The 27,090-nt window shown below is 43.0% G+C and overlaps 3 protein-coding genes across 15 annotated transcripts in view; 2 read left to right on the top strand and 1 right to left on the bottom strand.

The window, feature by feature from the left end:
• Positions 1-63: 63 nt before the first annotated feature.
• On the bottom strand, positions 64-6,702 carry PRR11 (proline rich 11). 4 transcript variants are annotated; one of them, XM_087751642.1, is made up of 10 exons: positions 4,942-5,387; positions 4,202-4,310; positions 3,667-3,820; positions 2,463-2,585; positions 1,899-2,156; positions 1,662-1,760; positions 1,035-1,144; positions 869-928; positions 686-782; positions 64-198 (listed from the first exon to the last, which is right to left on the bottom strand). In XM_087751642.1, exons 2-10 carry the CDS (start codon positions 4,306-4,308, stop codon positions 130-132), a joined length of 1,077 nt encoding a protein of 358 aa, XP_087607768.1. In that variant the 5' UTR covers positions 4,309-4,310; positions 4,942-5,387; the 3' UTR covers positions 64-129. The 4 variants fall into 4 exon arrangements, with proteins under 4 accessions (XP_087607768.1, XP_087607766.1, XP_087607764.1 ...); XM_087751640.1 differs by lacking the exon at positions 4,942-5,387 and adding an exon at positions 6,272-6,702 and having other exon boundaries at positions 1,662-2,156; XM_087751638.1 differs by having other exon boundaries at positions 1,662-2,156.
• SKA2 (spindle and kinetochore associated complex subunit 2) lies at positions 5,519-21,343 on the top strand. Of its 4 annotated transcripts, none has more exons than XM_087751643.1 (6): positions 5,526-5,676; positions 15,164-15,253; positions 16,062-16,238; positions 17,522-17,608; positions 19,009-19,048; positions 20,854-21,343. In XM_087751643.1, the coding sequence occupies exons 1-6, from the start codon at positions 5,644-5,646 to the stop codon at positions 20,862-20,864; spliced, it is 438 nt and encodes a 145-aa protein (XP_087607769.1). In that variant the 5' UTR covers positions 5,526-5,643; the 3' UTR covers positions 20,865-21,343. The 4 variants fall into 4 exon arrangements, with proteins under 4 accessions (XP_087607771.1, XP_087607769.1, XP_087607772.1 ...); XM_087751644.1 differs by having other exon boundaries at positions 5,616-5,676; positions 15,170-15,253; XM_087751645.1 differs by lacking the exon at positions 17,522-17,608 and having other exon boundaries at positions 5,519-5,676.
• Positions 21,344-22,804: 1,461 nt separating this feature from the next.
• The window catches only part of TRIM37 (tripartite motif containing 37), a 34,680-nt gene continuing 30,394 nt past the window's right edge, over positions 22,805-27,090 (top strand). For 5 of the 7 annotated variants that reach the window (XR_015703433.1, XR_015703432.1, XM_087751590.1 and 2 more), the window contains exons 1-3: positions 22,805-22,962; positions 24,585-24,686; positions 26,024-26,064. Coding sequence is in view for 5 of the 7 variants with exons in the window: in XM_087751590.1 (XP_087607716.1) it covers positions 22,942-22,962; positions 24,585-24,686; positions 26,024-26,064 (164 nt within the window). In the remaining 2 variants the exon portion in view is untranslated. The remainder of the gene's footprint in view (positions 22,963-24,584; positions 24,687-26,023; positions 26,065-27,090) is intronic. The other 2 variants (XM_087751594.1, XM_087751595.1) reach the window with 1 other exon arrangement.

Here is a 27,090-nt window from a genome sequence, read left to right as displayed (position 1 = left end):
AATAAGTAATAGAGTGAACCTTGCCATCGAACTTTGTTAAAACACACTTTTATAAATTTCTATTAAAAACACTTTTGCAAATATCTGTGACGGTATTAACCACTCATTCGCACCGATTGTTCCATAAACCTACTTTTGTTCATCAAAGCTGTTTGCAGCAGTTAACCGGGCAGGCGAGGGACTCTTCGGATGTGCCATCTGTCAAAATAAGAAAAGGGTCAGATGGTGGAATATGAACTTAGTACTAATTATGACTGAGAAAAAATACAGTGCAATTCTTAGCTGACACCATAAAAGAAAACAGACACAGCAAATCCTTAAAATAAAGGAGATTATTAACCCTCAGATTTTGTTCTCCTGCAAACTGGGACTATGACGTTAGAGATGGCGTTGAGGCACAAGAATGGCCACCAAAAAGCAACTTTTCCTCTTAGCGTTGTCAAATAACCTGCTTAAAGACAGGCAACGGCATTTCCATTCTGCAGTTTCCTTACCATTAAAATGGGAATCAGTAAAACAAGTGCCCTTGTTTGTGGGTACCGAGGGCTTTTGGAGAATTATGGAGAGACTGTAACTTAGATAACACATACCAACGGCCCCGCGCTGCAGGGAACAAAACCCGTATGAACTTCTATGGATTTTAGAGCCAGTTTATCCTTCCAGAAAGAGAGGCATCATGACTTGCCTGAAATTTGCGCCGCAGTGCCTGGGTCATTATTGGTGTCAACCCAGACCCACATTCAATGTTTTCTTTACTGTTCAGTGGAGTGCCGCCGGGACTCCTGAAAAGATTGGAAACAAGAGGCATTAGGATTAGTTCTCTGTTTTTTTCTAGAAAAACAGAACAAGAGAATAGAAAGGAACTTACCTTTGTATATTGACTTTCTTCAGATGTTTTCGAAGATCTAACTGATTTTTAGGAGGGGTACTAAAAGAAAAAAAAATTGTTAAAATATTTTCCACTCTGTAAATAGAGTTCATCACTGTTTGGAACAGAAAAATCTAATATCAAAGAAAGGAAGAAAGTGCCTTACATTAAGGACTTTGTAACGTGAGTTGATGGCTTGGATTTAGGTCTCAGACTAACACTCTGTAAATCTGAGACTGTAATTAATGCCCTGCGTGTCTTCACTGGTGATTCTGCCTAAAGTGAGAAAAGAAATGTTACCACAAATAAAACTTTAGAAGGCCTCACTGACCTTAAATCTATTTAATATTTATACTCTGAAAGACTTCTGTGGTTTATGGCTTTTATGCTTTTTGAATCATAAGATTTCAATGTGCCTTGGACAAAAACAGATTTATTAAAAAAAACTTCTGCAAACAGGATTTCAGCTGGGCAAAAGAAAGCCCCGAATCCATTGATAACACACAGACATAAAGCTACATGAAAGCTACATGCTTCCTCTAAAATTAGGAGAACTGTCCTGCATGCCACCCGAGACTGGAGTTAGACACTTAATTCCTTCACTTCAAATGCCCGCGTGCAGAATTAGAAGGATTACTTAAAGCTGATCACTAGGTTTTCGAAAGAGAAGAATTAATTTATTGAAAAAATTCTATAAGGGGCTAAGACAAGCGTTGCAGGAAATACACCAGTTCCAACACGGACTTTGCCCCAATACACTATCATCCATTTACCCACGTCTCCTCCAGTTTACCTTGTGCATTCTCAGGTTGCTGTTCGTCTTCTTCAGTTTAACGTTCAGGAGATCTTTGAGAGTGATCTGCATCGGCCCATCTTTTTTCACTGATGGTGCCTGAAAAAAAAGGTGGTTGGAAGGGAAATGAGGACCGGCAAGTGACTGAGTGTTCACAAAGACACACGTTCCCAATGAAACCAGGTCCAAAGGACCCAGCCATGAGCGAAGAAAAAGAGGAACCTTCTTACTCCCTACCAGAAGTGCTTTAGAGCCGTTGCCCCGTTTGAGGAGGAGAGGTGCTGGCGGCAGTTTTGGTGGCGGTAGTGGCGGTGGCGGCGGAGGAGGAGGAGGAAGAGGTGGAGGGGGTGCAGATACAGGCTGCAGCTGTATTGCAGAAGGCCCAGGTACGGATGACGGCGGGCCCGTCTGCATTTGTACAGGAGCACCCAGAACTGGTTCACTGCACCTCTGACAAAGAGAATTTTCTGAAGACAAAGCTCCAATTCCATTCATCTGAAAACAATATAAATAAATAAGAGAATACTAAATCCACTGGCAAAAGTAGATGGCATTTCAGAGAACAGAAGTTCTGGCTTCAGTTCATCCAGAAAGACATAAAAAGCCTCTTACGAAGCTTGTCAGCAAACCAGTTCCCTCTAGCTATGAAGTAACCGCAGTTTAGTAACACTGAGTGCGAAGAAGAGGTGAAACAACGCCCAGTGAGAAGCTCTTAAGATTTCAGCTTATCTGCACTGACCACAGTTCCTTACGTGCTTACACAAGCAAACGTTACCGTGCCCCACTGGGACTGAGACTGACCTGCAGGGTTCCTTGTAGTCTGGAAAATTCAGTTTCCAACTTTTCCAGCTGCTCTCTGAACGTATTTAGCTCCCTTAAGTAGATTTGTGATGGAAATATGGTGTCTTTAACCACGTTAAAACTCTAAGCATAAAAAGAAACCAGATAAGCGTTTTCACCAAGTTGTTTCCAGAGACAGGGCTATGATTACTACTGAAAGTTCTATCGCAAGGTCTTCTCTTTGTAGTCAATGGAAAGGCACAACACAAAGATACAAAATTTCACCAAATATTTCCTTGGCAGGAACCCAAGGGGTGACTTTCTCCAAAAAAACTTTAACTTCATCTACGAATTCTAAAGTATAATTCACATTTGACCTGAAAAATTCATACAATCATTTCTTCTATGAAAGGACTGCACCCTTTGTCACTGCAAATCCTTGTGATACTGCAATCAAAAATCTACAATTTCACGTATGCATTTAATGTCCACAGTTGCTTCGACACTCTTCTCATTCCTTCAACAGTGTTGTGGTTTTGGCTGGGATAGAGTTAATTTTCTTCCTAGTAGCTGGTACAGTGCTGTTTTGGATTTACTATGAGAATAATGTTGATAACACACTGATAGTTTAGTTGTTGCTAAGCAGTGCTTACACCAGTCAAGGACTTTTCAGCCTCCCATGCTCTGCCCAGTGCACAAGAAGTTGGGAGGCGGCACAGCCAGGACAGCTGACCCCGACTGACCAAAGGGCTACTCCATACTCTATGGCGTCATGCCCAGTATATAAACTGGGAGAGCTGGCCAGGGGGCAGTGATTGCTGCTCGGGGACGGGCTGGGCATCGGTCAGCGGGTGGTGAGCAATTGCATTGTGCATCACTTGTTTTGTATATTCTTTTATCATTGTTATTATTATTGTTATTATTATTCCTCTGCTGTCCTATTAAACTGTCTTTATTTCAACTCACGGGTTTTACTTTTCTTCCCCCGATTCTCTCCCCCATCCCACCGCGGGTGTGGGGGGGGAAGATGAGCGAGCGGCTGTGTGCTGCTTCATTGCCGACTGGGGTTCAACCACGACAGACAGTAAACACAAAATATACTTTAGATGTTTCAACAGACATAACTAAATTTACAGCTTAGTTCTCAGATCTGACTGTATGTTTGGCATCTGAGCGCTAAGAACAACCTCACGCATTGGCAAAAATAGAGAAGTAGGAAACTTACCTGTACAACCGTGTTCTGGCACCAGCAATACAAAACCGATGCTGCTGTTGTAAAGGGTTTTACCACGTTTTTTACATTGGGCAAGGCCAATGACCAGAGGGAGGACAAATGGCTCGGGACAGATGATGAGTTTGGAGGAAGATCACCTGCTGACCTGGGACAGAACATTTCAGAATGAAGTCACAATTATATTTATCGTTTCAGCCTTTAAAAAAGTTAACTGTGACCAATCACCTGGAAATTACAAGTACCAGCAACAGCAGGTGACAACAGAGTAAACATGAGCATAGAGGAAGACCATGATACATTTCAATAAAGGAGAGGGGGGGAAAAAAAAGTGCTTTTCCTGCACATTAAAGTGAATGACAGATATTATACTAGAAAATATTCCAGATGAAACAATGCCATAGCATCCATGCCAGGATGTAGACAGGCTCCAAACACAATTCTGTTACCTCAGTTCCATGAACTGTCAGGAGCAAACAGTGGACCCAGAAATTGAGTTAAAAGGAAAAGTTCCAACTGAGCCTCTTACCGTGGAGGACAACCTGAGCCATGGGGGTTACCAGCATCTTCTTTTTTTTCCAGTAGAAATTTTGCTCTGGCTCTCTGTTTTCGTCGGCGTTTCTTATACTTTGCCATTACTTTTAAAAAAGACACATTTAAAATTAATGTATAGAAGAACACCCACTTTCACATGGGGACAGAGCTATTGCCAAATAGGTAGGGATGAACATGGATTGCTTCTCAAAAATCCAGTCAGAAGTTATTTGCAGATGTCTTGCTGGAAGCATCGCATACAACTGACAAAAAATACATCGTTCTCTTAAGTACCTTCGATCCACTGAGATGTACTTGTACACAAGAGAGAGGAGTGAACAACGTACCATTTTATGTGGGCTTTTCTTGACAGCTTATCCTGAAGTGACAAATATTGCATTTTGGGGAAGTTACGTTTCTGGAGAACGTAGGCAAAAGGCGCGAAGAAACCGCAGAAAGAGGGCCCCGGCCTTCCCTGACCGTAGGCGCTTGCTCAAGCGTTCCCTGAACAAGCGCCCCTCATCCCCGCGGCGCGACCCCCACCGCGCCCCGGCAGCGCCCCTGCTCCTGCGCGGGGCCAGCCCTGCTCATCTGCGGAGCCCGCACCGAGGGGCGGCCGGTGCCACGCACGCAACCGCCCCAGCAGAGCCGGTGGCGGTGCCACGGGTGGCCGAGGACACGGGGCCGCCTCGCCCCCCGCCCCCGCCCCTCCGCGCCCCCTCAGCCGCCGCTCACCTCCCCGCCCGCCGCCGTCGCCGATTCCAACCGCTGCCCGCGCAGCGCGCAGCCAATGGGAGCGCCGCTTTCTGCCGTTCCCTCCCCCGCGGCCCGTGATAGCCGCCCGCTGATTGGCCGCTGGACGGACGCGGGCCCGAGCTCGACGGGAGCGGCCTAGCGCTGCTCCGCCCCGGCCGAGGGCGCACTGAGGAGATCCGCCCCGCCATTGGATAAAGGTTTTTCAGCCCCGCCAATCGGCTGCGGGACAGCGCTCGGCTGGGAAAGGCCACTCGAGTTGGAAGGCGGGGGCGCACCGGCCCGCCGGAGGGAGCCGAAGGCGGTGACCGGCGCTTCCCCTCCCCGCCGGAGCCGGGCCGCAGTTAATCGACCGCTCCCCTTCCCGCCAATTGCAGCGCTGCGCTTCCTACTCCAGCCAATCACCGCTAGATTCCACTCTGGACCAATAGCGGCTCGCGGCGCTCCCACCCAGCCAATCACTGGCTGAAGCTTTTCTACCAACCAATGGGCTCCCCCCTACCTCGGAGAGGGTTTACATTCTTCCCGACCCAATGGCGAGCGCCCTCTGTCAGCGGCGAACCAATGGGAGGCGAGCGGCGAGTACAGCTGCCCAATGGGAGCCGCCGACTCTCCCATCCTGCGGAGAGGGGGGTGGGTATTTCCCCGCCGCCGCCGCCGCCTGAGGAATGTCAACTATTCAACATGGAGCCGGCGGTTACCAAGCTCCAGGCCATGGTGAGTCCGAGCGGGCGGCGGGGCTGAGGGGCGGCCGGGCCGCCAGGCGGCGGGAGCGCCTCGGAGGGCCCCTGAGGGAGGGGAAGGGGGGGGGGCACGGGCGCGGCTGGGGACGCGAGGGGAGAGCGGCCGCTCTCCCCTCGCGTCCCCAGCCGCGCCCGCGCCCCATCCGGGCCCTGAGCGGAGCCCGCGCGGGCCTCGACGGGGCGACCACCGCCCGCCCTTCGGCTCAGGCGAGTTCGGCCGGTCCGGTCCATTCCGCGGCCCCCCCCCCCCCCCCCCCCCGCTACTTAATGGTGCCGCTCCATTCACCCCCTCAGCGCGGGGGCAGGGCCCGGCCATTTCCTTCTCACCTGGGGGGGGGGGGGGGGGGGGGGAACGGGGACGGACACGGACGGGTTCCGCGCAGTCCCGGGCGCGTTTATCGCCCTCTACGGCGGGGGAAACGGGGCTGCTGAAGGGCGCGGCGGGACCGGTCCGGTCCGTTTCGTTTCCCCGTCCGGGGGGGGGCGGGGGGGGGGGCCGCGGCGTGGAGCAGAGCGCTCTCGGACTAGTCCATTTTCTGTCAGCGGGGGGGTGAGGGTGGAGCTCTCACCTGGGCTGGCCCATTTTCCCTGCGGGGGGTGTCTGGGGCCGGCTGGGCTGTTTCATTCGCCCCGCTGGGGCGGGATCGCTTCCCGCCGGGATGGCGCCGCGCCTCGGACTCCGCTTCTCCTCCGCCCGGGGTGGACGGAGCAGGTAGAGCGGGGCAGCTCCGAGGGGCTGGCAGCGGGAGAGGAGCCGGGGAGCCTCCCCCATCGCCTCGCCGCGGGTGGGCGCTGCGGGGCCGGGCCGCCCGCCCTGAGGAGAGGGGCGTGGGGGGGCCGGGGCGGCAGCGCGGCCCTCGGCCGGGCCGCCCGTCCTCCCGCCGGCGCTCCGGGAGCAGGGCACCGGCCCTTCCCGGACTCCTTTCTTCGCGGGGTCTCGGCTGTAGCCAGTCCTGAGGAGAGAGGGTGGCTTTTCCTTCAGCCGTTCAAGTTCGCGTAGTTCTTCACGGCGTTTAACTTCGTTTCAGCACTCTTTGGGCCAGCCCCTGAAGGCAAGCCTCAGCTACCTTACGGAATAGTCGCCTTTCTGCCTGCCCCGCTCACGGAAAAGCAAACAAACAAACAAACAAAAACCCCCAAAACCCCTATGCTTTCACGTATTGAGAGGTACTGGAAAACTCTCTTCAAACAGCCAAGTTCCTTGTGGCATCCTTCAAATCTTAATCTTCATTTTTGCTTCTATGTAATGTCATCTTGTTTACATTTTTTTTTTTTTTTTTAGTTAAAATGCTTTGGAAATATTTTATGCATCCAAATGCTTAATAGATAATATAATTTCTATCCCTAAATCCTTACATAAATTAAAATGCTCATACTGACATAGTTTTCCAAAATATGATGTTCCTTTGGGTTTTGCTTGGAAACTTCCAGAAGTTTTTTGTAACTTTAATTGTCCTATCAGCAGTTTTAGGTAACTTAACTGATAAAATACAGGTGTCATGGAGAAAAAGTACATTATTCAATATAGAGACAAATAATATGAGAGATTTCTCTCTGTTTTTTTTGTCCTCTGGCAATCTTGGTTTCACGTTCCAATTAAGAAATAAGTAAAAATTAGTTTAATAGTCTCCTAGTTTTATCTGTACGCAGTAACATCACCCAAGTGGAATGCTCAAGAGAAATTAAGAATAGGAGGAACGCCAGGAGAACGTGGTGGGGAATATTGTATATCCACATTATCCCTTAACGTAACGAGTGCTAGGCTTTCAATTTAATACACAAAATTGGTGTGCTGCTTAATGCCCCATGTTTAAACTTCTTCAGTTTACTTTTGCTTACTTTATTGCTCCTTCAGTTGCTTTTCTCCAGCACCAGCATAATATATCCCTTAAAGCATCAGGAACACTGGGCAAGTAAGTGTTTGTTGTCTGAAAAGAAACAACTGGCTGAAAGTTGTCTAAATGCGAGCTTGTTCTGCTAACATGCCTTTGTCACCTCATTGGGTGACCTGCACGTCACTGCAATAGGGTGACACTTCTGAGTGAATGTTTTAAGCTGTAATACTGTCTTCTGCTACCAAAGTCTGCTGCAAGCCCCCTGGAGTGGGGGATCTTGACTTTGGATTTAAGTAATACTTTTGAGAACCTATTACATAGTAGGTAGGCAGAGTTAGATTGGCCATTAAATGGAAGTAAAATAATAGTGTTAGGTGAAGGTTTAAATGCCACTTGTAAATGATATAATGATGGAGATTCCTCTGGAACCCACGGTAATAGAATCTCCTGTGCAGAATTCCCATGGGGAATGGATTTACATCAAGTATGGACCAGCCCCGAGGCAGGCCAGTGGCATTATATGCAAGGTGCGTCCTGGTGTACTGGATGGACTGGAGAGGAGGAGTCAAAGGACAGAAATAGTAGAGAACCCCAATATCCTAGATGGAACCGTACACGAGTTTTTAATTGTTCCACGATTGATTATGAAGTCCAATGATTGGGTCCGGTTGCCAGAGCTTTACGATTAGGGTGTCTTTGTAGAAATTATTCCACTCATATAAATGATATTTGGACCGGTACTGTGATTCAAAATAGTTCTGTTAGTTGTAATAAAATGACAATGCTTTCCATGGGTCATACTGTTTGGGTTAGTGATGGAACTTCGCTTACTTTTAACATGAAAAGTGTGCAAACATACTTTAGGTACATTAACCTTGTGCCCCCTACGGAGAAGACGACCGTTAGGGTTCCAATTCTGGGGAAGATTGAAGCAAGATGAAACAGACCCACGGAGACACCCCTCTACAGGAACAACAGTAGGATGGATATTGGAGGCAATTTTTACTCCTCAAATTACATCATTTCAAAATCACAGGTGGCTATATAATTTAACAGGACAAATAGAAATATCAGCTAATGCGACAAGAAGAGGGCTACAAGATTTGAATACCCAACTACAAGCTACAGCTAAAACGGCTTTACAACACACATTAGTGTTAGACTTAATGTTGCTACATGAACGTGGGGTTTGTGGAGCTTTAGATGTAAACAATAAAGACTGCTGTGTTCACATTCCAAACATTACTGGAAATCTAAACGATCAATTGGACAAAATAAAACAAGTGGCAAAGTCAAGTTGTGACCTGAGGGCCTCAATAGAAGTGGGATGGTTAAACAAAATATTACATTGACTTGGATTCTCCTTTACTGGATGGTTGCAGAGCTTATTGCAAAACTTAATCATTGTTACAAGCAATTATAACTACAATTATATTTTATTTGGATGTATTAAGAGTGTGATAGTAAGACAGGTCACAGGAAATGATATGCTGTGGATGCAAAGAAAGAGTGAGACATCTGAGACTCATGAAAGGGTCTCATAGTCTCAAAGTGGGGAAATGATACCCCACAGAAAGTGGAATTCTCCACTGAGCAAAGCTATGAACCACCTGTGCTCTGCGAAAAGAATCTGGCAATAAGGAGAAGAAGCTAAAAGATAAGAAAGTATTTGTTTTATTAACAAACAGTGGAAAACTAAGGACTATACCCTTGAAGAGGAGCTAACAGGCTGATAAAAGGGAACAGCCTGGTGCCAAAGGCTGGCTGATGGCCAAAGAAACATGAAGTCAGATAAAACTGCAGTAACTGGGTGAAAGGTAAATGTGGCGAGGGGAGATTGTGACCACCGACTCGATTCAGGACTGGAAAGTCTTGCCTCCCCCCACCTGAAAGGAGTATGCGTGCTAATTTGCATAGCAAGTGAGGCTAATTTAAATACAGTAAACCAACAGCGCATGAAATATTAATCACTAACCAATAAGTGTAAATTTGGCCGAGTTTATACTAATTGTGTAGCAGGATAAGTGTGCTGTAGTTTTGTACGGAGGTGTGCTAGATTTGTGGAACTGCCACCTAGCACCCATCTTTGTGCAAACATCAAGGAAACAAAATACCTCTGCTCTGTGTGTTAATTGGCGTTTGCACGCTGGGCTAACGACCCCGCTTTTGGGACAACACCATTTCTGTTAAGAAATAAAAAGTAACAATTTGAATAAATGCCAAAATACCTGCATTAGTTGGAAGATCAGATAATTCAAAATATCCTACACAATTCTCAGGTTTATTGCACTTTAAAAATAAGGTGGTGCATTTTGTTTTGTTTTTTTCTTTGAAGAAACCATGCTTTTGAGGAAGTGGGGTTATTTTTGCTCTTCTTTAGCTACTGAACTGCGGTCATCATACTGAATACTTAGAGTGGTAGTAATGTACAGTATTTTTAATTCAGTGACATACTCTATTCTTGTCAGAGCTCTGAAGTTGTTATAATTTCAAATTCAAAACCACAGCTTTGCCTATAACGTAAGCTTGATCTCTCGTATCTTTTGTTAGTAGTATTTATTTTTAAAAGCCTAGTTTAGAAATAATAATTTAGAAATCTGTTTAGAGAGACCTAGGTTAGATTTTGATATTTATTTATTTAATGTTATGGTTTGTTTATGTGTTTTATTGAAAGTCTTACTTTCAAGTTATTCTCACTTCAGGACATGTAATAGTCAGCGAGGTGTTTTGGCCACCTTAAAGTTAACAGGGGCTTTGACATATGGTAGTGGAAGAGGACAGTAATGGGTCACTGTGTTACGATCTACTTTACGAGTCAACCAAAATGATCATTGCACAAATAATTTCAAGGTGGAGAGCCTGTTTGGGTCAATTATCTGCACAGATGGTGCATAACAGCTTCCAAAGGTTTTGAGATTATAGCTTGGTCTCTCACCCCGTTCTAATTACCCCAAATCATTTGGGTCATCCATTTGAAAACTGAATTGATTTTGATTTCTGTTTGATTATTCTGTTAATTTCTTCTAGCAGAAGATGGAAGATGGTATACCTGGCTGCCTTCTTCCACTAAAACTGCTGGGTGGCACAAGGCAGTTGCATCTTCACCTGTTTCTGTTGGGGTTTTTTTGGTGGTTTGTTTTTGTTTTTGTTTTTTTTTTTAAGAAAAGGGTGATTTCTTAAATACACCTCGAACAATTTCACTTACTAATTTCCTAGATCCAAACCTCATTCAAAAGTGCAATATTTTTCTTTGTCATTGTTTATGTTAATCGGAATATGTACATTGGCAACTATGTCTCACATATTGCAGCTTTGTGTCTCTTGCTTTTCCTTCTGCTCATTGTTTCTTCTTCCTGGATTTCCTGTGAAGTCAGCTTTCTCCACAGAAGTGTGATAAAATAACACTTCTTATTTCCCCTGAGGTTTTGACATGCATTTCATGGAAAGCTTCATTTTAGTCTCATGGAACCAGGGATAAACTAATTTGTAGGAGCTTAAAAAGAACAATGTGTATGAAAATACCAGGTAATCGATGGTTATTTGAAACTATTGCTCAAAGTACAATAACAAGAAGAGCTGAATGAACCGTAACATCTACAATATTAGATCAGATTCGTTATGCAAAAGATGGTAAAGCTGACTTATTAACAATTCAAGTAAGAATACTGGGTGCTGTAGTTCAGGACTCGGGCACCTAAGACTGTGCTGCACAAGAGTTCACTGAAGTCAGCTGGGACTGGAGATCTGTCCAACAGCTTCAACAGAGACAGCCTGGCCTCTAGTGAAAACACAGTACATGGTAGTTGTTGGTGATAAATGTAGCCTTCTGCACAGCAACCACTTCGTTAACCTTTAATGCTGAGGACTTCACATACTGGAGCTAGTGCCTTGCAGTATGCACCTCAGCAGTATGCACCTCAGCAGTCTGCACTGAAAGAAATTTCGTGGGCATCCATTTAGTAAAATCTGATAACAAATGGATAACCTGACCGATGAGCTGCGGGTGCTTCATTCAGAGCAATTTAGTTAATTTCTGTCACCGTATTTTTGGTATAGTGGACCTACTTTTTTCTTTGAGTGGTGTCTGTCCAGTGCCCTTTTTATGTTGTACTACTAGTGATCATGCACAAAAAGCAGTGCAATGTTAAAAGGGCATTGGCCAGCAATACTATCTACGTTACTCCTCCTCCTTATTATCGTCACCTGTCAAAAGTCACTATTGTACGTCTGAGACTAGAATGTGATTTGAAAAACAACAGTAAAATGGGATTGCCACTAATTTATTTTTTTGCACTCATCTTCTAGCTATTTGTGAAGGAGAAATGTTAACTGGTCTTTTAATGCCAAATACCCTCAGCTCTCTGTGTGTGCTTCCTCAGAAGTGAGTGCCCTACAAAGAGGAAAGAACGCTGCGTAGCGCTCTTATTTCCTACAGTGTGTTCTAGAGAAACGTTACAGGTGTAGAGTTGACTCAGGTTGTTGCTCTGTGTGCATCAGCAATCATCCTTCTCTCTCCACTCCTCTGTTTCTTTGCATTCTGTTGTTAAGAATCTTAGCACCTTCAAACCCTATGAGTTCTCAAACTTTTTATGTGAAGTTACTGTTTTTGTTAAAGAAACACATTTATTGAGATTTATGAAACACACCTCCACTTTGATGGTGCTCTGACATCCATGTGGTAACCCCAGTGGCAATGTACATCCACAATGTTGGGAAATGAGTGTGTGTTCACGTGCATTTTAAAGTGATTCAATACCTGCAAATAAGAAAAATAAACTCTACTGTCCAGAAAATGTTCCCTGTAATGCAGTTTAAGAACATCTGTCTGATAGCAGTTTAGAATCTTGGCTTGCTATGAGGCACATCAAAGAAATAAATACATTTGGAAATGCAGTTTCCAGTTAAAAGAGCATCAAATTGTTTGAAATTGAATTTCTGACAGATACGTTGAGCATTTTGTTGGGTGGTTTTTTCCCTCATGCCCCCCCCCCGTCAGTGGAACGACAGGGATTATGAGTAATAAAAATGTCTTGAAATATCTGAGTTCTTGTGTGTCTGTATTAGGACTTGGTGAACATTAACCTTATCCAATTCTCCATGATCCACAGAAACCACTATCTGACTCGACCTATTTTTTTCCGATACATATTTTGAGTGTATTGATTACTTGTACAGAATTCTTGCTGCTAACGAATGCTCTGACTTTATTGCACTACTGTACTTTACAGCTAGCAGTGCAATAGTATTGTCAAAGCATGTGAAAGCAGAGTGCGCAGCGATGGCTTGAGTCTGGCCTCGGTTTCTAACACTTTCTTCTAAGCCTGTGAGTAAATTACAAGTTGACGTTTCCCAAACTGCGTTTTCTGTGTGATTGTTGTACAACACTCATCATACGAATGGTCCTAACCCATAACATTAAGGGGAGGTTTTTGCAGGTGTGTGTTTCTTGAAATACAGCAAGAAATAAATATTTATAAAACAAAGGAAAAATGGATCATAATGGAGGAACACATGGCAGTGCTTATAAACATGCTTTGAAATTGCTGATAATAAACTTTGTTTCTTTTAGAGTTAGCATACTTTCAGGAGAAAGCAGTGATACAGAACCCTGTTATTACTTTCATTAAGCACAAGTCTTAAAGTTATAGCCACATGATGGATAAGCATTCAGCTTCACATTCAATTTTTAATGTCTTGAATCATAGTAGTAGCATGGTATTAGTGGCTTTTTGACTGTCATTCTGTAAGCCTCAAATTATCAATATTGAATATTTCAGGAACAGCTTCACAGATGTTTCTGAAAGCCACCCATATTCATTGTCTGCTTTCCCAAGAATTAGTAATCAAATCGAGGAGTTGGAGAAAAGTAAAAAATGATCTTTTTGGGGTGCCTGCCTCTAGAAATGAAAACCTAAAACTGTTTGCTAGGGGAGGAGAAAAGAAATGATTGAGCAGTTAGGAAAAATTCCCTCATGAACTCTTTAAAAATACGTGGTGTAATAAAAAGTATTTTATTCTCACATTTCATCATGACTGGTTTCTGGGGTAGATGTGGGAAGGAGTTTTGTTGGGCGGATGGTAAATTGTGGGAGTAACGGGTGAAAACTTTCCCTTTGATTTATAGATCTACAAGGTCTTTACTAGATTTATTTTCCTTTTCTCAGGCTATTTTTTGAAAATCTGCCGAAGGTGTGTGTATATATGAAAGATCATACATTTTCACTACATCAGAAAGGGGATTTTACTTGTAGAATATCTTGAATTGAACACTGTTCCTTTAGGCTACCTGAAGTTCCAGGTCCTCAGGGGTATTCATGGCAGTTCCCGAAGGTGGATCCCAAGGCTGATGTTTAAAACATAAACATCCTATTGGTATCCAGGCCTGACTACAGGCTGCATCCAAGGACTACTGAAGTTTGTCACCTTAGCTGCCGTTACAGCACTGCCAGTTAGTACTCTGGGATACAGTTAACAAATACAGCTTTATTTTGGGCCTTAAAGAAGTTGTATTGGTTACTTCAGGGTTAATCTCAATATAAATAGTGGAAACCAAGTTAAGTAAGTGATAAGCATTCTTAACTTGCTTTCATCATTGTCTCTTCTGTGACTGTAGAATCACCAAATTATTACGTTAAAAAATTCATGAGTTGTTTGTGAACTGGGAAAACTGCCTTTCTTTAAAGCCAAAGTCCTTAATAGATATTAAATTTGCAGACTAAAATTAATTAAGTAATAATGCTATCAGCAGACTGTTTTACAAGGTAATTAGATAATTCTTTGGTGGCTTATTTATCCCAAGGAAAGAAATGTGATGTCATCAATTTTATTATCTATTTGTCAGTCTGGTTTATAGGGGAATAATAAAATATATTATGGCTATTATTACCATCTGAGAGAATGCATTCCTAATATAATTAATAGTAAAATCTCTGTTGATGTGCTTGGATCCTGAACGCTTATTTATAATCTCTGCTGCGTAAATAACTGAGTATTGCAGTTTTGCTAACAGAACATTTAAGGTTTGAAAAGAAAAGTAACTAGCCCAGAAAAAGCTCTAGAAATTGATGGAAAAATCTGTTAATAACTCAGGAGAAAAAAAAAAAATCAAACATCTGCATCAAGTGAAGATCAGTTTAAAAAGGGTGCGTGTTCTTTTCTATTGATAGAACGTACCTCTTTGGTGTACTACTAAAACTTCATCTTGAGAGGTTTGGCATTGCTAGGGAGATGGACGATAATGTAGTAAGAGATGGAAATGTTTTAATGCATTTTGGGGAGCGGCATGAAAAAGGTACTAATGGCAAGGGGCAAAGGGAACAGTTGGGTAATTTGGGTTAGACAAATGGAAAGAGGGGGAATTTCATAGAAGCGTGTGTGTACACACATGTAATTCTTACATGCGAGAGGAAAATGGTTAAGTCTGAAAGTTTATGCGTGTCAGCATAATTAGCAAACGTTAACTAATGGAATAGATTGGAGGAATAGAAACTTAATTTTATAGTACATGAGCCTTCAAAATGGAGGCATCTGGCTTTTGCGTTCCTGAAATACGGGAAAGGCGAATGGTTGGGTTTTGTCTGCAATTTTTGGTTTTTAATACACTGTGGGTGATCTTAAATATTTTAGTTCCAGAAGGCAGAATCTGATCTGGATTATATTCAACGCAGACTGGAGTTTGAAATAACGAAAGGTCTTCCTGATGATCTAGCACCAGAGGTAGAATTTTCAGATTAAATTAATAGATTTTACTGCATTTTGCATAAAGTTGGTAATAAATGGATAATTTTCTTTAATCTTAAAATATATGTGGCTGTTCTTTTATCTAGTTGTTATTTGGTTGTATTATTATTAAAATATTTCTTGCATCATAGAAAACATTTCTTGCATCATATATCAAGATAACTGGCCTAATATGAATTCAGTGCAGAAACCAACAAAACTTCCTTGATTTCTTGGTATAGTGAAATTCTCCCATGTTTTGCTTTGAGAAATGAGTAGTAGTGTTAACACCTAAATTTCAGAGACAGATTCCAATCTGAGCTAAAACACAGCCTTGCTCTGAGATCAAAGATAAACTTGCTAATAAGCAATGATCAAATTCAGATTTGGGGGAGAGATGAGAGGAAGAAGAAAACAAAAAATGGCAGCATGTAAAGGGTTTTATAAATAAGTCCTTGTCTCCATGTATATTGTGACATATAGCGGAAAAATAATCTCTTCAGTTAGAAGTCCCTAACTTATTCCTATGCAGAAAAGCCATTAAAAGTCACTAACACAAGAAATTCATCCCTCTGTATCCGTTGTGGAACCACGGAATTGTGCTGTTTTATTAACACTATCTATCATTTTTGCTTATGAAAAATTAAATGTATAGATGAAACATGCTCACAGCTACACTTTTCATTGTAAAGGGTCGTTTCATGTTCTGTTTTAGTGGCTCTAATGCTGACACTTTTAATTGGTATGTGGCCACGTTAACTTTCTCTTCTTAAATAGTTTAAATGTGCTTTTAATTTCTGCATAGGAAAATCCAGTTTCTCTCTTGAAAGAGCTCTCAGTGGTGAAGTCTCGTTATAAAACGTTATGTATGCGGCTGGAAAAAGCTTCCATAGAGCAGAGAGAAGCCATGAAGGCCATCCGTGCTGCTCTAGAGAACACAACGAAGATGGTTGAGGAATTACAGCAACATACTGATCTTAAGGTAGTATTTTCCTTTTAATCACTCGGGTCTCACTCCTGTAAATGAACATGTATTTGTGTAAGCTTTACATGGATGTGAGTAGTGCCATTGGAAACTGTTACATGTGCGGACTCTTACAAGACTCTCAGAAGATAAGACGACTGTTTACCGGAAGAAATGTTCACAAGATGGGAGCTCTTTTTGTAAATCTTAAGCCTGATTCATCACTCAACAGTTAAGCTAGTGGTGGTCAGTTTTGGAGCTGAAGTAGTACCATACTAGTGTGAATAGCATGACACACGTTTGAATAGTTTCATAGGAATTGATACCTCTGTGCACAGCTGTGTCCCAGTTCTATACTGACTTCTTAAAAGTAGCTACCTTTTAAACGGCAAAAAAACTTTTATGGCAAATGTATTTTCACTGTCTAAAATGAGTACCTTAAAACCAATGCTTTGTTACACTTGTGGTGGAATTGCTGTTGGTGCAACGAAGTACCTTTTTTCTCAGTATCTCTCTATCTATGAAAATGCCCCAACAATAAACAACACCTTTTCACAAGTGGTCTTCAGACACAGCTTCATTACAATTTTGAAGAGGTTATGAAAGCATTAATTCCGTCCCTTTGCAAATAAGGTGATTTAGATCAAAAAAGTTAATTGATAATCTAGTGGCAAAGACAGAACTGGCGTGACTAAAACACATTCCCAGATCCGAGCTCTCACTTTAGTGTTCTAATGACAGTGCCCCAAGATTGTGTTTAATTTGCCAACAGCTCTAGACAAGTTATTTGTAAGTCCTTGTAGATGAACTGTACTGTATAATGATTTAAAAGACAGTAGTTATATGTCACAGAAAGAAAAAAAATATTTTCTCTCCCTGTGTTCCAAGGATATGCTGCCAAGAATAATTTCATATTTGGATTTTGTTAAAGTGGAAGACTCTTGTCTCCTGAGTTACATTTAGACTTCTTAGATAAAGATTTTTTTATACTTTTTATATTCCCTAAACCAAAGATTGAGTAAACTGTTAAGGAGAAATGTAAGTCTTTAAGTGAAATACTACTTCTTACTGAATAATTTATCTTCTTTCCATTGAATCATTTATAGTATTGATGTTAAAGGAATGTTATGGTTGGATTTTTCAGAAACATTCAGCTTGTAAATTTGCTTTCATTTGAAGGAAAGTAGGAGACTACTCTGAGTTTCCATGAGAAAAGGGCTACACAAACATTGCATTCTTCTGTAAATACCATCACCCTAGGAACTGAAAGTATCAGAGTTCTCTGTTTGTATTTTTTCTAGCGCATACCTCTGTCAGAAGAAGAACAGGCTGCAGCACAGCAGTTAACCTGCCAAACTGTTAAAGAAATGGAATTGCTAGCGGAAAAGGTAATTAGGCCACAGAGTGTCAGTATTCCAGGAGCCATTCATCCTGAGTAGCTCATCTGAAGTCAGAAGGGCTGTTTTTGTGACTTAATACCTCTCAAATGAATAGAATTTTTCAGAAATGGGACTAAAGTTTCTAACAAACCTCGTCATTTTTGTTGTATACTGATTCAGTTTATGATTTGTTCCAATTAGATTGTTCATGAAGGAAAAAATTTTGCGAAGAGGGAAGACTTTGTTCCCCTTATTTTTTAGTTGGGATATGCTTATGCTTCCTTTCAGAGATGCGGTTGATTGCTTTTGTCAACCTTATTGTTCTGTTAATGCATTATATAAGAAGCCTTTGGGTGGGAGTGGGGAATGTAATTGATTCAAACCAATGTCTATCAAAATTGAGAGAAATTTCATTTCCTGTAAAATATTAAATGAATTTTGGAATATGAGTAACAATAAGTATATTCTAACTGTAATGCAGTAGAACATAGATGTAAACTAATACTTTTTAACAAGTCAGATATTCTCCCATAGCTACTCAAAGCACAAACTTCTAACATAATTATCTGCAAAGATTTGGTCTGGGTCTCATATTAAAAGCAAAATATTTAAGAAGGTCAATAGAGTGTAATTATCTCATTGACCTTAAGTTTTTCTACATGTCTTCTCACTGCCCGCTACTCTTCTGTCAGAGGATGCCTCGCTTTCTGTCCCTTTATTGCCACGGTTGGTTTGCATGAAAGCCATCCAGTATCTTGCAGCTTCATTCACTCTTTGTTTGCAAATATCTTCTCCTACCTTGATAAGTGCTCTCAATTTCTGTCTTTCCATTATTTAATTCTAAAGCACTTAAGATACAGCTGGCATAAACCAGGCCCAATGCAAAATGCAGCTATATCCTACAGCTGCTGCGGCCAGTTCACTTGGTGTCAGTCCCTGCGTTGTCACTGAGCGTGTTTAGAAGGTGTTCTCTGAAAGTCAGAAAGAATGGAGGGATGTCACGAAGGCCTTGGGATTTTTTTCGCCAGTGCTGTATTTCTGGCTGAGGAGAGTTACCATACAGCTACCTTCAGCTTGTCAGAACTGTCAGCCTCTGAGGCTGCGTGAGAATAGGAAAGCCGTCTTTTTCCCCTGCTGCATGTGCAGTGCTGTCAGCTAGATCCATGCCAGAATGCAAAGGAGGAAGCTGAAGAGGCTCATCTGACTTGTATATAAATCTTTCTGTAGCCGTTTTAAACTTATTTTTATTTGAAACCAGGGTTTGTTGAATGCCTAAGATTTTGCTGCTGACTTCAGTGGCTGCAAGGTTATCCAATGGTACAATGTAATTACTCATGCAGAAATGAAATTGTAAGACAAATTTCTAAACAAAATCCAACAAATCCTGACATTGTCTTGTTTATTTTTAGCCGTTTTGTTCAGGATCGACAGTCCCTGGCTCAACTGAAGGTAAGTGCTGAAAGAATAATCTTCCCACTGTTTGGTTTGGGTTTTTTTTTTCCTGTTGTCTGATCTCCCCGACACACACCCAGCCCCAGTAAGCAAGCTTTGTGAATAGTATCAGTCTCTCAAGACTTCCATCTCTAATATTGAACTCTAGTAGTTCTGTACTATTTAAACATATCAAGTCACCGTCTAGAATTCAGGGAGTAATGAATTAAACTGTTTTACTTTCTGAAGAAGGCAGATATTGTCAATAACTTCAGTTGACAAATACAGGCTGTTTTACCCCTAGTACGATAGGGGCAGATCTCACAGTACGTAGGAATAGGCTGAGACCTAGGTATGATTTCTGAGCTCTTTTATTTAAAAAACATAGAGCCTATGATGCACAGTAAATTCACTGTTTTCACTCTCAAGCACTAGTAACTACTGCTTTTATGTGAAGAATTTAGACTTTAATATAAGCAAGTGAGCCCTTAGTTATATTCCACATAGAGTTCCCATGTCTCTGGGAGTTTTTTTTTCTTGCTTTTGGTGATATTGAAGTGGATAGTGTTGTGTTTGTGGTCTGGAAGAAATGATGTACTAGTCTTGCCATAGAAATAGCTCTTGTTCAATCCATTTATCTCTACTTATAGAAAGGAATTTTCCTAGTTCTTTAAAAAAACAAAACAAAACAAACAAACAAAAAACCACAAAAAAAAAAAACCTAGTCGCTGACAGACCAAATGTATTAATCCCCGTCAGAACTCAAATTAAATGATTTTTCACTGGGTCTGCAGATACAGCGATAGTTTGGAGGGGGAGTATCTTCTATCTCTCCTTCTTCCTGCTGGAAAATCTTCCTTTAGACCCATTTAGGGGGTTTATTAAAAAGTAATGAAAGTACTTTCTATCTTTGGCCTAATTCTGAAGAAACAAATAGCTTCTATTTCCAATTTTTTAGAATTGCAATTCAATTGCAATTCCCCATTGACTGGGGAAATGCTTATGACTGTACCAAGGTTAAACTAGCAGACTTGAACGATTTGTACAGGGAGTTATTTAACCACTTCATTGTAAAGAAGAACAGGTAAGACTTAAAGCCATTCATTAGTAAGAATTTTATAAGCTGTAAAGAAATTCAGCCTTTTCAAATTAAACAAAACCAGTTAACCATGTGCTGCTACATTACAACTTCATAATTTGATTTTACTCCCCTAGACTCTTCTTGATTAGGTACATACCCCAAAGTGTTAGGCCGTCATACAAAACCCTCTAAATTAATTTGGATAAAAATGGCTTGTACGATTTGATAATTTTCAAAACTGAATGCCAAGTTCTTCAGAAACGGATTTTTTTCACTTTGGTTTCACTGTGCAGGTGTCTAAAACTGGGTCTATTCAGGAAGGTTTTGCTGACACAGTCATACCGCCAAACCCTTTCAGCTTTGGGAATCTGCATCCAGACTGGAAAAGCGAAGCCCTAATGCTAAACCATGACCCCTGCACCCTGCCCTCCCCACACCAACCCCTCCGGCCTCCCCGAGCCCTGACCCCTGTCTGGGATGCGTGCTGCGGATTTCTTGCAGGCCGATATTAAAAATAAGGAAGTTTTTAACTCAGGAATTCTGTCTCTTTAAGGCTGGATTAGCAAATGATGGTTCTCAATTTGAAGTAGCACAGAAAAGTTGATGACAATCTGAATAAGCATGAGAATTACAGAGCACTCGCAAAAATCATTCATTAAACAGTACATGCTTTTTAGCCTTTTTCTGCCAGACCTGATTTTTGATAACCTGTTTTGCTAAATAGCTTGCTTTTGTCTTGCAGAGCGGCGCTGAGTGTTTCACAGATGAACAAGATGAATATGAAAGCCACCCATTCAAGAATACAAATCTTGAAAGAACTTGCTATTGTGGAACTTGACCAACAAGGAAATGTTACGTTAGTTGTGTAAATGAAAGCTCAGCCCATTGTCATTTGACACACAAGCATCTTGGTCATAGCTCCTGGATTATTAAGCAGCAAGTATTTCTCTGGTGTCTAGGAGTTCTAAGTCCACTGTTGGAAAGCTGTTGATGTTTTTGAACACAAATTCTATTTATGGTGCTTAAAATTGGAGGGTTAAACTTTGAGGTTGCTATTTTATCTTGGATATTTATAGGACTATAGTCGATGCGTTTTTGAAGAGTATTGTTAGCCATGTGGCACTTCCATATTCTTACTTACATTCCTGAGTGGGTTTTTAAGACTAATAACCCAAGCCACTTAATTGTACTTACATTCCTAAATTATGAATAAATAATGAAAGCTAAGGAGACGAGGCCATAGATCTATTGCTTGTGTTTACGTGACCCTGAGCCCTGCCCTAACCCCTGAACCTGGTCCCTGACCCTTTTTTTATTTTCCTTTGATGTGAACTGCCTTGTGGTGGTTTGGGGTTTTTTTGGGTTAGTTTTTTTTTTTGTGTGGCTGTTTTTTGTTTTTTGTTTTTTTTTTTTTTAATAGTCCAGCAAAATTGCAGGCTCCCAGAATAGCTGAGGTTGGAAGGGACCTCTGGAGATTGTCCAGTCCAACCCCCTGCTCAGAGCAGGCCAACTACAGCAGGTTGCTCAGGGCGGTGTCCTGAAAAACTCCAAGGATGAAGACTGCACAACCTCTCTGGGCAACCTGTTGCACTGTTTGACCACCTTCACAGTAAAAAAAGGGATTTTTTTTTTTTCTTATGTTTAATGCTTTTATGTTTATTTTGGCCTAATTTGAGAGAATAAGATATCTGAAGTTTATTAAGTTCCTACAGTTTTTGTGAAAAATTATGGCTGTCAAAGGAAGAAATTTAAATCAGTGTCCTTAGGAAGGGAAAGGCTGCTTTCTGAACTGAATCAATGAACTGGTTGGGCTATTTCGAGTTTGTTGGGAGGAGGAACGGGGTGTGTATGGAAGAAGAAATGGGAGGCCAGGACAGGGATTCGTTGGTTTTGTGATGTCTGCTGCCGAGTGGGCCCTCTTACCTACAAGGCTGTTATTGCTTCACAAACTGACTTAATAGTTAAGCATTTAGACTTAATCGTATTGATCCATTTTCAATACAGGACTTGATCCTTGCTCGCACTACTTTCAACAGCGTTAAAGATTTAATTTATTAGTGAAATCTGGCTAAAATAATTAAAGACACCTGTTAATGGGAAAACAGCTGCATCTAAGGTTTAACTGCAGCCTCGAGGAGAGTTGCCTTGCCTGTTTCTAAAGCCCTGGGAGATGGGGAAACCCATCCCCGCAGCCCGAGGCTGTTTAGCGCTGCCTTGCCTGCACTCGCGTCAGCCATCGGCCCCGAGTGGCACCGCTCGGGATCCACAGAGCTCAGCCCTGAAACCCAACAGCTGCAAATTCCTCGGAGGCAGCGGCAGCGTCTCTCCCGTTAACCCGCGTTCAGCGGTGCGATGCTGCAGCAACGGCGGAGAGCTGCGCTCCGGCTGCGGCGAGGGCTCCTCTCGCCTGCTCTCCGGGCCGGGAGCCCGCTGGCCGCGGTGAGCCTCCCTCCAGAGCCGCGCTCAGGCCCGCGGTTCCCCTGAGCGGGGGCCGGGCCGGGCCCCGCCGCTGCGGGACCCTGCGGCCCGGCGGGAGGCAGCGGCCCGCCCCTGCGGGGGCGGCGGGCGGAGCCGGGCCGCCTGACGCGTGCGCAGTGCGGCGCGGCCCCGCCTCCCCTCAGCGGCCGCAGGGCGCGGGGAGGAGCCGCCCCGCTCCCCGGGAACATGGCCGGGCCGGTGCGGGGGGCCGGGGCGCAGCCTGCGCCCGGCGGCTCCTGAAACACCCCCCCCCCCCCCCCGTGCCTTCGTTTTCCACCCCCGGGGAGTGCGGTAGGGAGAGGGGCCGGGGAGAGCCGCCCCCCCCCCCCCCGCCGCCGTCGGAGCCGCGGCCATGGACGAGCAGAGCGTGGAGGTGAGCGGTTGGGCGGCGGTTGGCGGTTGCGCTCCCTCAGGGAGGCGGGAAGGGCGGTGCGGGGGAAGCGCTGCCTCCCCGGGAGCGCATCTCCGAGGCCGCGGGGGGGAAGCGGGCGGGGCGGCTTCACCTTCTCCTCCGCGGGGGATGGCGAGCGGCGGGGCCGGGCCTCTCCTCTCCGGCGGGAGTCTGGGGCAGGCCATCCCGACCGATTTACGGGTCAGGGGAGGGCTGGCGGGCGGCAGAGCCCTCGGCGAGTCCCCTCCCGTGTGTGAGGGGCAAGAGGCCGAGCGGCACCGAGCTACGGGCGGCCCGAGGGGCGGAAAACATGAGAGCTCTGCGGCGGGCAGGGATGCGCATAGCACGGAGCTTGGCTCCTGTCTGCGCTGGTGAGCTGGGCAGAAAGGTGTCGAGGGTGTGAAGAGGTGGCGTTTCGAGGTGACAGGCAGTTATTTTACATAGTCAGGGTTAGAAAATAAACCGGTGGAGCGTCGGAGGTGCCTGTTGTGGAGGTGGATGGAGGCAGAGCCCGTGTTGGCACGCGTGGGCACAGCGCTCGGTGGTGTCTGCCCGTGACCTGGGCAGCTCGCACGCATCGCTGCGGCCCGCGTTAACAGCGGCCAAACAGGAGGAGAATTTAAAAGACCTCGTGTGATAATTCCCTGTAAATGCCTGTATTGCATTTTAATGGTTTGCCCCCATTAGAGAAGACGCTAATGTCTAGGAGATACTGTGGTATCTCTAAATTGAAGATATGCCTCACTTTTGTGCTGATGAATTTTCAACTCTGTGAGGAATAAATTAGCCCGTCTGAAGAATCTTGTGGAGTTCCATAGTTAAAGCCAGAAGAGATCTAATTCCTGTACAATACAGAATGTAAAACTTCTTTATCAGTGAAAAATCTATTGATATGGAAAGCAAACATCACTTGGCATTTCAAAATAGCTTTCTCATTTTGGGAACAGAGAAAGACGAGATGATGGTATTCTGGAACAAAACACTTCTCTCTTCAAATGGGTATAGTAAAACGATATGTTAAATTATATTTTTATTGCCCAAGATTAATTAAATGGGGTGTGAGGGGGTGTAGAAATTGCGGAGCCAGTGCTAATGGTAGACCTTAAAAGAATGTAAGTCTTATAAAACTAAAAAAAAAAAAAGATGCCCTGCCCAATTCAACCCCTCTCGTTAGCATTCTGTATAATACATACATGCGCTTACCATGCCTCTGAATTAGTTTAGTGCCAGTACATTGAAACTCGTGGGTTCAGAATCTGCCGGTATAGCACAGTTTCTTCTGGCAACTGTTCAATCCCATGTGAACACAAGTGGGAATAATATCTTGGCTACAGAAAGGCCCTCTTGGAAAAAGATAAACCAAACAAAGAAACTATTCCTCGAAGAAGAAGAATAGTGTTATAAAATGGGTGCTGAGAGCTGGTGTAGTGTAGGAGAAAGTGGGGAGGAGAGCCATGGTGTTTGACTTAGTATCTCGCTCTGAGATGCACTATCCGTAGCTTTTTGGAATGGGACAGTATTTATGAAACCTGGCACTCTACCTGGAAAATAAATGCAACTCTGATACGTTTGAAGTAACAATAGCGATAATCTACCCTTTGCAGAGCATTGCCGAAGTATTCCGATGTTTTATTTGTATGGAGAAATTGCGTGATGCACGTCTGTGTCCTCATTGCTCCAAGCTGTGCTGTTTCAGTTGTATTCGGGTGAGTTTACGTATAGTTTATTCTTGCAAATGTATGAACTTGAAAAATACTGATCTTATGAACACATTCTTGCTTCTTTGTTGCCCCTTTTCCTCGAGTTCCAAGGATTCGTTTTTCCTGCTCTGTGCTCTTTAGTTTCCCTTTCAAAATCTTTTACAACACCCTGAGGAAAAACTAGGCAGGCTGTGCATTGCGTTCAGTAGTGCTAATTATAGGGACTATCTGGAATAATTGCTTTTAAGAAACAGACATACAACGATCCCTTCTTGAGCATTTTTTGAGAGTCAGTGATGCCTGTGTGGAAGACAAAAGTTGGAACAGGAATCAAATGCTGACTTTGCTTCTGTCAGTATGGAACACTGGAAGGTCATAACATCACCTCTTGTCATCTGGGAGATGTTTTTAAATGCTTGCCAAACTCGTGTGATATGATCAGATATGGGCTAAATCTTTTGTGAGGGAGTCTGGGATAGCAGGCTGAAGCAGCATCTGAAGTACCGCAATTCATTTATTAAGGTCATGGTTACCAACGTATAACACTTCAGTTGCGAGTCCACACGCTGTTACTTGTTAGCGTGGTGAGAGAGGGTTCAGCTGAGGTTTTCAGACCTCTGGTAGTATTTCCAGAAATCGGAACAATCATCATTCCCTTTGAAAGCTCTGACAAGACCTATAGGTGAAGGATTCATGTTACATATTAAGCATGTTGGGTGACATATTGTTGCTGGGTGGTGAGAGATTATTCATGAGAATCTTTAAATGTAGTAGTGAGCTGACAAATATAAGCCCGTCAGCTGCCGAGCTTTTACACTTGTAAGTTGTGGTGGGCAGGTGAAGTTCTTTCCTCAGCTGCTTGCCTTTGGAGCTTTCTGGAAGAGAAACATTCAGAGGGTCCTTGTGGATTTGATCACTGAACTGCAGGTATCTAACTTGCATATAAATAGCTTGAGAGGAAGAAATAAGTTACCTTGAAGACTAATAATTTAGACTCTGAAAAATACACTTGTATCTTCTGCTTTCTTTTGTTGAAACATGCTCTTTGGTCTATGACTATGGGAGTCTGTGAATATTTGGTACCTCAGAATTCTCTGCATAATTTTAACTGAAGTGTCTTTGACATCTAAAGAAAAGTGGTTGCTTTGTTACTAAGATACAAATAGCAGCTTCTTCTGTGACTAAGTGGTTGAACAGTTAAATTACAAATCTGTAAAAAAAGGAAAAAAATATAGGAAGACTGTAATAAAAAGAAGTCACTCCTAATTAATGATAGAATGTACTTGCTTGCAGTTCTTTTCTTACAGTCTCTTTAAAAATGTTTTTCCTTTTTTCCTTCATAGCGTTGGCTGACTGAACAAAGAGCTCAGTGCCCTCATTGTAGGTAAGGTATTTTTAATATAAGAAATAAATTCTCAGGAACTGGGTGTACTGTCCTGTTACGATCGATCTTTTTTCAGTGCAGGTTGCACTAAATTTGTAAGCTTGTTTTTTGAGACCTGCCTGCTGTTACTATAAAAATTTACCCTGGTATAATACTGATTCTAAAATATGTTCTAGTTTTGTGACAAGATAAGCAAGTTCTTTGCTCTTCCCCTATTACACGGCTGTTTTCAGTGCATGTAGTTGGTGTAGTAAGAGTAACTAGATGGTATTCCCCTTAGAACTCTTTCTATTCTTCTTGCAAGAGTCAGAGACCAGAAACATCAGTTTTCAGACTGAAATGTATACTTTTTTTACACCTATAATTTGTGAGATTTACCTTATGTGTTGCAGATTTGTCTGAGAAGTAGCTACAATGTGGTGTTTGGTTTTTTTTTTTTTAATGCAATGCCCCACCCTGTCCCCCCAAGCCCTGGCACCCCTTAGCACTTCTAGTTCTTGAGTACTTAGCAATTCTAGCTCTTGATAGACCAAAAATTGGAAGGTAGCATATTTTTTCCCCAAAGGGAAGGGAGGTATTTAAAAACAACTAACCAACCATTTCTGCAGAACTTTTTTAGTATCCAGCTTTTAAAGTATTTGATCAAAGCTCTAAAATGCTTGTAAGGAGGTAAATATATCTACATTTTACGAAGGAGATAATTGAAGCACTGCAATGGGGGTAGTTGAATAATGGGAAAAACTGAAGAAGCACCGAGATGAAATTATTTGCCCAGCGTTATCCAGGAGTCTATAATGAAATGTGGAAATAGTTCTTGGGTTCCCCATGTAGCTGTTCTGTATGTCATTGTGGGGTGGTTCATTGGGGTTCCTGCCTTCCCCCAGCCCCCAAATGAGCAAATTGACTTAAAACATGATTTCCCCCCCCCCCCCCCCCCCGAAATAACTAGTACAGCTTCAGCTCTTTGCCTGTGACTTTTCCAATAGTGTAGAATTGATGAACTGAATTCACTTCAATGCTTCTCTT

This window comes from Nipponia nippon, unplaced genomic scaffold (genome assembly GCF_047370975.1).
Source record: "Nipponia nippon isolate SJK-2023a ecotype South Korea unplaced genomic scaffold, ASM4737097v1 scaffold_15, whole genome shotgun sequence".
Classification (NCBI taxonomy): domain Eukaryota; kingdom Metazoa; phylum Chordata; class Aves; order Pelecaniformes; family Threskiornithidae; genus Nipponia; species Nipponia nippon.
Note: the sequence above shows the minus strand (reverse complement) of the source record. Positions and strands in the feature narration are given on the sequence as shown.

What these genes read in the sequence shown, in the direction of transcription:
- PRR11 (XM_087751640.1), bottom strand. Translation starts at nt 4,308, where the DNA reads ATGGCAAAGTATAAGAAACGCCGACGAAAACAGAGAGCCAGAGCAAAA. An exon ending in GACTACAAGGAACCCTGCAG is followed by an intron (nt 2,157 to 2,462) that starts GTCAGTCTCAGT and finishes TATTGTTTTCAG; the next exon opens with ATGAATGGAATTGGAGCTTT. An exon ending in CACTGCGGCGCAAATTTCAG is followed by an intron (nt 199 to 685) that starts GCAAGTCATGAT and finishes TTATTTTGACAG; the next exon opens with ATGGCACATCCGAAGAGTCC.
- SKA2 (XM_087751645.1), top strand. Translation starts at nt 5,524, where the DNA reads ATGGGAGGCGAGCGGCGAGTACAGCTGCCCAATGGGAGCCGCCGACTC. An exon ending in CTGATGATCTAGCACCAGAG is followed by an intron (nt 15,254 to 16,061) that starts GTAGAATTTTCA and finishes ATTTCTGCATAG; the next exon opens with GAAAATCCAGTTTCTCTCTT. An exon ending in AGCAACATACTGATCTTAAG is followed by an intron (nt 16,239 to 19,008) that starts GTAGTATTTTCC and finishes GTTTATTTTTAG; the next exon opens with CCGTTTTGTTCAGGATCGAC.